General features: G+C 38.1%; 1 protein-coding gene across 8 annotated transcripts in view; it reads right to left on the bottom strand.

The window, feature by feature from the left end:
* Nucleotides 1-1,447: 1,447 nt before the first annotated feature.
* Nucleotides 1,448-12,179, bottom strand: part of plcb3 (phospholipase C, beta 3 (phosphatidylinositol-specific)) — a 357,037-nt gene continuing 346,305 nt past the window's right edge. For all 8 annotated transcript variants that reach the window (XM_051920110.1, XM_051920112.1, XM_051920124.1 and 5 more), the window contains one exon: nt 1,448-4,918. In XM_051920110.1, coding sequence (XP_051776070.1) covers nt 4,607-4,918 — 312 coding nt within the window. In that variant the 3' untranslated portion in view covers nt 1,448-4,606. The remainder of the gene's footprint in view (nt 4,919-12,179) is intronic.

Raw genomic sequence — 12,179 nt, forward strand, 5'->3', positions numbered from 1 at the left:
AAAAACATTTTGTATCCCAAAATCCATTTTTATTACATTTACATCAAGTACAGTACTCAGCAAGATTACATACATCTTATAAACAGTTTCCCTTTTCAGAGGCACATCAACCCTTAACAAACTTTATGAAAACCTTTCAGAATACAGGTTTACACAAAGAAATGAAGATAGGTTAAAGAATGACAGAGATACAGGCTTCATGTAACTTTACATTTTTTCATTGATGTACTATGTGGACAAAGCATTCAGAAAAAGTAACACAGGAATTAAGGGATAACAATTGAGTGGATTTTCTTTTCACTACAGCTGACACTTTATGTTAAAACAAAACCAACTACTGTACATTGACAGAGAAGGATAAGTTCATGTTTTGACCCTAACTAAAAAAGGGAAAAAGTTAAATAAAAATCAAAATAACAAACCAAAGGATAAAAACTTTCAATAAAGCTAAAAATAGGCAGTGCCTTTTATCAATTTCCAATTTTAAATGAACAGTATCCAATCTGTTGCCATTATTAACATTTTACTTGCAATTCTAGAAAATGCATGGAGGTTTAATGTAGCAAGTGGTATTAGAGCTGAATAATAAACCAAGAACACTTCAACACAACTGCCCTGAGTTTTGCCGGTTATAAAGCATACCCGCTTAAATTCAGACTGATCACTTTAATGGAGATTCGCTGCCTTCTAAAATGTCACACCTTTTAAAAAGATACTTGCAGTAAGCTACTGGCAGAACAGATTAAAATTTTAACCTGATATGAATGTTTGGGAGTTACTTTGCTGCAGTTGGGATGACAAATAGGAAAGCCATATTTTCCCAAATAAATTTAAAAAGGCATAGTGCACAAAAGATGATAATTCCCTGAACCATTTTCAGAGTTTTTTCTTGTGGCAGTTAGAGTCTGTTTTGCTACACAGGGTGGCAAAAATAAAGTAAAAGTTTTAGACACTGGCCACTGACAAGGTTACAAAAGTCTGAATTGAAACAGGGTAGTGAATTTGTAGAATACTAAATAAATGCCAAGCCTGCTACCAAGATATGAGTATCTGACCAGCAGAATCATCATCTTTATTCCAGTCCATTTTGAAAATACACTGAAAGTCAAATAAAGCAAATTGCATCTCTTAACTTCAACTATATCCAGTATAAAGTAACTTACTACATTAAAAGAAAAAAGAAAATGAATTTATTTTACTTTTATAAATGAAAATAACCTTTAATTCTATTTCCAAGTAGCCAAATATGTACTTTAAAAGTGTGGACAATGCTTCCATTCAGTGGTATCCAAGGGCATTCTGTTGTAAAAGTCAGCTCATTTTTCACTTTTTTCCTAAGCACGTATTTAAACTCTGCCAAAAAGTGTATGCCTAGCACATAAATAAACTTGAATACATTTGATGTCATTTTGTATTATTTGTTTACTCTCAATATTAGCTGATGTCATTTTATATAAGAAATTATAGAGGGGTTAAATAATGTAAAGAGGTCAGATCTATCAGCATCCATTTGTGACATTTAGCAATGAAAGAAAATTCAGATTCCAATGTTGTTGTTTACATCAGTATAAACTTTTTCTGGGCATATTCTTTTTAAGTTTAAACTCATCACCAAAAAAACCCTAATAAGTTAAACCAAAAACATCAAAACAATATGTGCAAACAAAACGGGTGATCTGTGATTTAAAGCTGTAGATTACAACTATTTCTTTACTTCTTTTTAATACATATTTTAGATTCACCAGCCAATACAGTAGAAGGAGTCTCAATCACACTTTCTCCACAGCATAATAGGATAGTGTTCTGAGTAGCTTCCAAAACCATTAAATTAAAAGGGTCGTCACACAATCTAGCAAGTACTGGTGCAATTCCTCATTAGAAAGCCCTCATGGTTAATTTGTCACTTAATGTCTCAGTGGATGATAGTTTCTTTCGTCTATGAAGATCACAAACTCTGAGTTATGGTGGCTCTCAAGTCTGCTTTGGTAGAACTAATCTGATAGAACTTGACAATAAAGAAATGCAATTTTTAGTGATCAGATTATGTCAGTGCTAATTAAAAGTGAGCATCACATCATAAACTGAAAAGCAAACTGTGCCTACCTAGAAGTTTTTTTTTTTGCATGCTATAGGCTCAGCTTTGATGTAATTGCAATTCATTTTTTCATCTGTCCCACTTCAGTGGATGGGTATCATTTTTTTCATATTTATTTTTCCTTGTTTGGAAATGGTTCTAACTGCACAGTTTTTCTGTCTTTTTCTTAGCCATAAATTGAATGGATGGAGTGGAGCACTGCATATGATTAGTTTGTAGACAGAAGCCATGAATCGACTTAGGGAAAATCTTGTGAAAATTACAGTGGTGAGATGGCCTTCAACTCTGTGCCAGGCTGTAACATTCTTTGCAGCTAATCAATAAATGTAAATATAGCTGCACCTTTGATGGAAAAAAATTTGCACACTCAGCTCACAATATGTCTATCTTTAACAGGATTATAAAAATACTACATCTGATAAGAAATTCATTTACAAGTAAAAAGTATGGCTACAAAAGTCTTTGAAGTTTCCAGCCTTATATTCATAAACCAAAAGCACTAGATTTTGTACACATCATGCATATAGACTGCTACTCCTCTGTGAGTGCAGATCCTGAAAAGCAAGCCTGGTCTAAATATACTGAGTCCACTGAAAAAGTAAACAGATGAGACCTCGGATTTAAACTATTTAAAAATGAGAACTCCTGCCTTGGACTTGAGGATTCACAGCAGATGTAAACTTCAAGTCCGAAAGACAGGTAGGTTAATGAAATAATTTAATACTTGCTATAGCACTTTATAAAAGGCACTATATTTTAACAAGAAGTTCAGAATCCCATAATTGTCTAATTAGCAGCATCTCACATATACAGTAATATTGCAATTTGAAACAGTGCTACTGTATTTAAAACTACAGAATTCCATGTTTACAAAGTATTTACTGTGGGTTTACACAAAGCCATATTGGACTATAAGATAAGACTGTAAGTAGCACATAGGGGGTTAGTGATACAAGATACTGTCCAACATCTAAGAAGCCAGCTGCAGTATAGAAGTCCCCATCACATTTCTTCACTTGAAAAATGTATGCTAACTTTTTGTGTTTTATACAGCATTTGAAGCATTTTGCCAAAATGTGATCTTCTTAAAAAATGATGTTGCACAATTTTGGCATTGACAAAGGAAGCTAACAAAGAGACAACAAACAATAGTGAACGCTAGTAAGTATCTAAAGAAACATTGTAACTGTGGAAGGAAATATGCTGCACATAAAATACAGACTGTCTATAAAATGTACCTTCTGCACATACCACACATAGGACAGCAAGTACAAGCGGACTGAGATGATAAAAATATAAAGGACGTACAAATTAGCCAGAAGGGCAAAATAAAAACTGATTGTACTTTATGAATTTAAATGCCATGAGTGGTGTTAAAATTTGTCCATTTTCACCAGTGAGACCATAATGTATTAAAATAAACTATTAAATGTATTTAAAAATAATCAATTTTTTTAAAAAAAGTAATAAAATCTCATTGTTTAGCAAAGTAGTACATGAAGATACAGTATACCTTTAATCTGGCTGCTACTAACTCATTGTTATTAAATATGTGAAAAGTTTTTCAGTACCTCCGAGCTATTGGAAAATGTGTTTCAGACATCTTTTAAAATGAAGGTCTAGGTGACCAATAAAAGTTAAAAAATGATGACATCTGGCCAAAGTAATGTGATATAATTTCAACGTAAAGTCAATCTCCTGAGCCAAATATTTGTTTCCAAATCAAACTAACCTAAAGTTTGCTGATAGAATTCTTGGCACAATAAAGTATACAGCATTTCAGTTTAAGATAACATTTTTTAAACTATGTTTGACACAAATACTCATTAAGACACTGATGGCTAACACTGGGAAAAATGGGTATAGGTCTAAAACTGTAAGGTGGATAAAAAATGTCATAAATAGGATGATTTTATGGCACTGACCATATCCTCAAAATTGAATCTTTATTTATTCTAGTCACATATTGAGCCAAGTTAAAATTCGTAAAGGGGAAATTATACATGTCTACTTTCAAACCACCATTATTGGTTTGTAACTTAATTTTCTCTGTTCAATAACATTCTAATGTTGATTAGAATAAAGCAGAGATAAAAGCTAATTTATTGTTTTTGAGAACGTTTCTTACAATCAGGCTACAGAACAAAAGTGAAACAAAAAATAAAAGTGCATTATTGTATCACTGATGCTATTGGAAAAAAGCAAAGAATATATCCTGCTTGAATGCCAGTGCACTGATTTGAAAGAACTACTAATCTAGCATTCTAAGGCAAATAGACAGCTAGCGTTTGCCGCAAGTAAAAATATTCATCAAAACCCAAATCTAAATACAGTAGCTCTGCTTCAATATGCTCTAATTTAATTTTTCAAATATACAAAATAAAAATGAACTTATATGACAAAAATTAAATAAAACAAAAAGCAAAACGCTGCCTGTTATACACCAGTGTATTCCATATACAAAGCCTTGTTCTCTCACAGAGATCTACAGTAGTTTCTTCACTGAAGTTCTTACAACATTGACATTTCTCCCTCAGACATCCCAGGAGTGCTTGGTGAAGATGATTCAATAAGGGAGGCTGTACTATGTTCAGGACTCTGTCCACTCATGTCTAAACTTCCCCTGTACAGCCATTGTCGACTGGTTGTAGTGAAGGGTGGGGTACTATGATTAGAACTTGGGCTGTCAGTGTGGTCTTGACCATTTTTACAACTTTCCACATTTCCAAGTGTCGAATCAAGCTCTCCCTGCAAGTACTTTCTGATTTCCTCAGGAAGCTGTTGGTATTCCACTTCCAACTCTTTTTCTAAGCGTTCTTGTTGCTGGAAAGAAGATGGAGGGACAAAAAAAAGTAAGCAGAACTAAGCTTGCAGTGAAGGGCATGCTGGCACAGCAAACAACATGAAACATTGAAAAACTTTTAGTAGAAGTTTCATTCAAAATTTTAGCACTAACAATGAGACCAGTTTTTAATTTAATACTGCATTAAATTTAATACTGCACTTCAATTTTTGAATTCACCCATGTTATTTCACACTTAGGCTGCTTAAAAGGCACATGCATATCAAGCTGCATTTTTATAATAAAAAAAAACATTTCAACTGACATTATAGGTTTTTCAGTTTATAGATTAATATTTAATAGATTAAAAATTAAAATTATGATGTTAAAAGTTTTGTTAAGGTGCAATATTCAAATAATCTATGACATAAATATATCCACACACAAAGTTCCACTTAAGACAATCCTGCACAGGCTGCACAGGATACACACATATACATATGCTCCCATAAAGCAAATAAAGCTTATTTTCATTTTCACCCTGGTAAAACATGCAACACAATAGAAACACACAATGTTGTTATTGCTCTTTACAAGCTGCAGATATGTATCTGTGTTCTTTTAGCCAATTGCAGATTTAAGGATATGGAGGCTCTTTCTAAAAATAGATAGATATTTATCTAAGGGGAAAATTTGGTATGTTAATACAAATGTGACAGACACACCTCTAACCCTGATAGAATCTAAAATATAGGAGGTGAGATCCAAAAATAACCGGACTGGGCTTGGGGCTTTCCTAGAGAACCATCTGGAGGTTGGCTGGACGTGAATCATAGAACTATATCCCCTCCTACATGCCCTCTCAAACCACCGACCAGCTAGGTATATCCTGTGAATAGCTCAGTCAGTATTTGCACAACAATTGCTACACGAGTTGCCGCGATAATGTTGGGTGAAAAAAAAAATCGAGCAGAAAATCAATATCAAATTTCTCGTGAAATTGATCAAAACGGCCACAGAAACTTATGAAATAATAAAAACAGTGTATGGTGATAACAGTTTGTCTCACACACAAGTTTTTGAGTGGCACAAACGTTTCAAGGAAGGACAAGAAAATGTGGAAGATGTTCAATGCACAAGTCGCCTAAGCTCATCTCAGATGGATGAAAATATCAAAATGGTGAATCAGATTGTTCGAAATGATCATATTGCTTTTTCCGTAAAGCAGTTTTTGACTGACAAAAGACATTCCTGTCCTTGATCATCCTCCCTGTTCGCCCGATTTAGCTCCCTGTAATTTTCACTTGTTCCCGAAAATCAAAAGTGACCTGAAGGGAATACATTTTTCTTCAATGGATGAAGTGAAGACAGAAACAGCTTTCCTGTTGAAAAGCCTTAAGCAAGAAGACATCGGAGCGGTGTATAGACCGGGAGGGGGAGTATATAGAAGGTGACAATGTTTAGAATGCTGTAATTCATCAACAAAATATATATACACAGTGCATCCGGAAAGTATTCACAGCGCATCACTTTTTCCACATTTTGTTATGTTACAGCCTTATTCCAAAATGAATTAAATTCATTTTTTTCCTCAGAATTCTACACACAACACCCCATAATGACAACTTGAAAAAAGTTTACTTGAGGTTTTTGCAAATTTATTCAAAATAAAAAAACTGAGAAATCACATGTACATAAATAAGTATTCACAGCCTTTGCTCAATACTTTGTCAATGCACCTTTGGCAGCAATTACAGCCTCAAGTATTTTTGAATATGATGCCACAAGCTTGGCACACCTATCCTTGGCCAGTTTCGCCCATTCCTCTTTGCAGCACCTCTCAAGCTCCATCAAGTTGGATGGAAAGCATCGGTGCACAGCCATTTTAAGATCTCTCCAGAGATGTTCAATCGGATTCAAGTCTGGGCTCTGGCTGGGCCACTCAAGGACATTCACAGAGTTGTCCTGAAGCCACTCCTTTGATATCTTGGCTGTGTGCTTAGAAGTGTTGTCCTGCTGAAAGATGAACCGTCGCCCCAGTCTGAGGTCAAGAGCGCTCTGGAGCAGGTTTTCATCCAGGATGTCTCTGTACATTGCTGCAGTCATCTTTCCCTTTATACTGACTAGTCTCTCAGTTCCTGCCGCTGAAAAACATCCTCACGGCATGATGCTGCCACCACCATGCTTCACTGTAGGGATGGTATTGGTCTGGTGATGAGCGGTGCCTGGTTTCCTCTAAACGTGACGCCTGGCATTTACACCAAAGAGTTCAATCTTTGTCTCATCAGACCATGGTCTGAGAGTCCTTCAGGTGCCTTTTGGCAAACTCCAGGCGGGCTGCCATGTGCCTTTTACTAAGGAGTGGCTTCCGTCTAGCCACTCTTCCATACAGGCCTGATTGGTGGATTGCTGCAGAGATGGTTGTCCTTCTGGAAGGTTCTCCTCTCTCCACAGAGGACCTCTGGAGCTCTGACAGAGTGACCATCGGGTTCTTGGTCACCTCTCTGACTAAGGCCCTTCTCCCCCGATCGCTCAGTTTAGATGGCCGGCCAGCTCTAGGAAGAGTCCTGGTGGTTTCGAACTTCTTCCACTTACGGATGATGGAGGCCACTGTGCTCATTGGGACCTTCAAAGCAGCAGAAATTTTTCTGTAACCTTCCCCAGATTTGTGCCTCGAGACAATCCTGTCTTGGAGGTCTACAGACAATTCCTTTGACTTCATGCTTGGTTTGTGCTCTGACATGAACTGTCAACTGTGGGACCTTATATAGACAGGTGTGTGCCTTTCCAAATCAGAAACTGCAGAAACATCTCAAGGATGATCAGGGGAAACAGGATGCACCTGAGCTCAATTTTGAGCTTCATGGCAAAGGCTGTGAATACTTATGTACATGTGCTTTCTCAATTTTTTTATTTTTAATAAATTTGCAAAAATCTCAAGTAAACTTTTTTCACGTTGTCATTATGGGGTGTTGTGTGTAGAATTCTGAGGAAAAAAATGAATTTAATCCATTTTGGAATAAGGCTGTAACATAACAAAATGTGGAAAAAGTGACGCGCTGTGAATACTTTCCGGATGCACTGTGTATATATGTATATATATACTGTATATATATTTACCAATCTGGTTATTTTTGTGTCTCACCTTGTACTAAATCTCTACATTGTAGAGAATCAATAAAAGCTATTATTAATCAAATTCAATAATGCCTATATGATACAAGCTTGCATGAAAAAAAAAATCTTTCACTGGGAGACTGCAAAATCCCAAAGTATTATACAGTAACTTTAAACACCTTGAAACCACAGGTTCGGGCTCTTGTTTAAAACAGGATAATGAGTTAGTACTTCATCCACATACCAGGACCCATACTTGGCAAAGTCATAAATCATTAATGCTTTTGGACAGTTCCCTTTCAGTGAATTAAAAGTAAGGTGATACAGCCTACATAATAACCCAGATCATCTATGCTATGACTCAGCATTGGTTTGCAGGGATAACGGGAGTACATAACTTTAGCTAAATTAAATAAACTACTGCACGTGGCCAAGAGAAACATGCTGGGTTACCCCACATGCGGTATGGTGTGAAGGAAGGGGTTCTTCTTTGTTTCTGTGTATTTATCTTTATTGCTTTAAATCTGTCTGAATAATTATTGTTTAATTATTAACACTATTTTTTTAGAACTTCTTTGCAATATATACTGCATTTGCTTAAAAAGGTTTCATTTCTTATGTCTTTCAGTGGGCAGGACATACATTTTTCCTGCAAAATGAAAAAGCAAACTATGTCAGTCAGAATTACTTATCTTATACTGCATATATATGTCTATGCGAGGAAGTATGTGTGTGTCTGTCCGGCCTGGAAGTGAGAGGTGGAGTAAGAGTGAGGGCTCTGCCTCCGAGGAAACAGAAAACTCGCTTAGCCGCTAATAACATAAGCGAGGCCAACACGTCAGGAAAACGAAACCTCCGAAGAAAGACAGAGTTGCTTAACCACTAACATTGGCAAATCAGTATCCCTTTTACTTTTCCTCCTGCCGCTAATACACAAGCGATGTGAGCACGTCGGCAAAACGAATCCTTCTAGGAGATGCCCAGAGTAGTTCCTTTCAATTACCTGACATCACTAATTTCAATTTTTTTCTGACAATTCCAATAGTTTCTAGGACCCCGGGCTTTTTACAACACGGGCTTACTAGAGCTGCAACGATTAGTCGATGTAACTGACGTCGTCGACTACAAATAATTTTCGACCCGGATTGTCAATGCGTCATAAACAGAACCTTCAATAGAGGCTCCAGTCACAAAGAACCACATTGGTTTTTGTAACTGCAATGCACTACATAAACATCTGGGGGCAGTATCGTTTGTTATTGTTTGTCAAGACTGCACACAGTCCTACCAATGAAGAAGAACATCTAAGGATAAGAAGAATGTAGAGGAAAATAAATGTGGTTGCAGTGGCGAATTGGATAGAGTAGGGGGAAGGAAATAGAAAAAAATTGAGACAGAAACTTTCTGAAGTGTGGGAGCACTTCACCGAAAAAGAAAAAAAAGTTGAATGCAGATTATGCAAAGCGGAGCTTTCTTTTCACGGCAGCACCACCGCGATGCATGAGCATCTGAAACGCAAGCATCCTGGAGCTGTGATGCTGCCGTCTCTTGAGAGGTAAGTTTTAGCGAGTAAAGTTAGTGTCACGTGTTAACGTTGATGTTTGTACTATCTATAATGTGTATATCAAGGTTTCGACAATGATAGTTAGCCCTTAAAGCGACACATACTTGGGGGTTAATGCACCCCTGGACACCAAATACTTTTTAGTTGCACTTTTTAAGTAAACGTCACAATTCACAAAGAAAATGTGAAATTTTAATGGAACACATTTTTTTTTTCATGCAAAGAGCATCACAATTACTGCAATAATCTATTACTAGCCAACCCGCGGCGTACCATACGCCACATAATCAGGCCAGTTTTTTAATGATTTTTAAGCACAGGGAGAAAATTAACATTTGAAAAATCGGTAATGTAATAAATCAGCAAGAAAAGCAACATTGTAACAATGCACGGAACAAACCAACACACAATCGTCCGTGATTGAAAACTGGCGGACCGACATCGCGGCTTCTACTCCCAGACGTAGGGATAGGGGTGGACGGTGCTCAGGCGCGGAGAAAGGAACGGGAGGAGAGGAGAAGGACGCCCATTCCGCTCTGTCTGTCATGCTAGTGTGGTGATGTTTTGTTCAGTATGCACTGCCTGGTCATGTGCCCACCTCCAACTCGTCACTTGAGTCGTTGTCGTTTTTGCACAGTCCACATACACCTGTGACTCACGTAGACTTTTCATTGCTCTGTGCAGTTTTTGCTGCTTTTCTATATATAATCCACCAAGACACCTGACTACGGTAGTAGTGAGGTGGGAGGGGGGTGTGTAGAAAGGGTAGGGACGTAATCAGTGGGAGCGTATGAGTCGCACTTAGAGGGAATTGCACGGTTTGCCGCCCGAATGGGGTTCAACGGCTTACCCACGCCTCTCTGTGTCGGGTAGACACATGGTCAATCTCATGCGTAATTATTTATTGAATGGTAAACACTTCTGGAAAGACACGGTTGTCTAAAACGGGTTGGTGTGAGAATACAACAGTAAGTGAATGAAAAGATGGAACTCTGGAGAGAGGAAACTACAACACAATAGTGAACCCGCGGCATAACAAACGCCGCATAATTATTTATTGATGGTTGAACACTTCTGGAAAGACAGAGTTGTCTAAAAAGGGAGGGTTTGAGGATACAACAGAAAGTGAATTGAAAGATGGAACTCTGGAGAGAGCAACATATATTGTCTGTGAGTGAAGACTGGTTTTGGCAGATATAGGCATATCTTTTTGAAAGTTTGACCTTGTGCCTTAATAATTGTCATAGCAAATGCCAATTGAACAGGAAATTGTCTTCGGGTAAAAGTAAAAGGCAAATTTGAATCTGACGGGGTCAGGCATATCCAGGGAATAAGGACAGTTTGTGAGGTTGCAGATGTGATAGTTTTACACTCCAGTACATTACGGTGAATGGTGCTAACAGACAGTCTAGTGCCATTACAAAGACCTTTTGCAGGCAGGAGGTTTCTGAGAAGCATGATGACGGATCCATTTTTAATTTTGAGTTTATGTGGAGGCATGCCAGTAGGAGTAAGACTATTAAGAAATTCTTTGGGGAATAAAAATTGATCTGCAGGATCATCTGTGACGATGGAGTCCACGCTCGTGAAAGTCACGTCATTGTTAGGGATAAGTTTTAGCACTTGTTCATTAAGGTATAGCGAGTCTTCGTTGGTGACGCTTAATATAGCTCGCGTGCTGTCATATTTGTTGTCAGTGTAAGAACATGAATGTGACGCCACAAAGGGTGCTTGTTAATGCAACTGGCGACAGTAAGCGCGCGGGAGCCACGCATAATGACGGGGAGAATTTGTCGGAAATCTCCACCCAATAGTATTGTTTTGCCTCCAAAAGGCTGCGTGTCACCCGTGAGGTCACATAATAACCTGTCAACTGCCTGGAATGCGTATGGGTGTGTCATTGGCGCCTCGTCCCATATAATAACTTTGGATTGTAGAAGATGTTGAGCATGTGGTGAGGAAGGTTTGATGTTGCATGTGGAAGTAGTAGTGAGCTTCAACGGTATTTTAAAAACAGAATGGGCAGTTCGTCCTCCCGGTAATAATGTTGCAGCTATTCCTGTAGATGCTACAGTTGTAGCAATGTCTCCCGTAGCTCTGATGGTATGAATCAGGGTTTTGTACACAAAGGTTTTTCATGTTCCTGCAGGACCATCTAAGAAGCAGCATCGGTGATGGGAATTGTTATATGCAGTGTGTAAAACAGTATCAACAGCGTGTTTCTGTTCTGTGTTGAGTTTGTCGTAGTGTTCTATAGCGTGTATTTCCATGAAATACTTTTGAAGCGGTAGCCATGGAGGGCAAAAGAATAGTCAACGTGGCTCACAGCTGGATTTGGACCGCAGCACAGACCAAAGCGAGTGAGTATGTGTTTGATAAGCTGTTTGAGTTGGCGGGCAGTGGTCTGAGGTGCGTTCCTGAGCACGTGGGAGGAGGGGCAGAGTTTCTGGGCGGGGCTTCGTTGTTCCTTTCGCATGGTTTTTCATGGTGGACGCAGTCGGGTGTCGAAACCGAAAAAAATAATTAAAAGTCAACGTGGGTCAGATGTGCATGTGGACTGCTAGCACAGACGAAAGGGACTAACTGGGTGGTCGGTGAGTTTTTGCGTCCGGGGAAATGGG

Source organism: Erpetoichthys calabaricus, chromosome 1 (assembly GCF_900747795.2).
Source record: "Erpetoichthys calabaricus chromosome 1, fErpCal1.3, whole genome shotgun sequence".
Taxonomy (NCBI): Eukaryota; Metazoa; Chordata; class Cladistia; order Polypteriformes; family Polypteridae; genus Erpetoichthys; species Erpetoichthys calabaricus.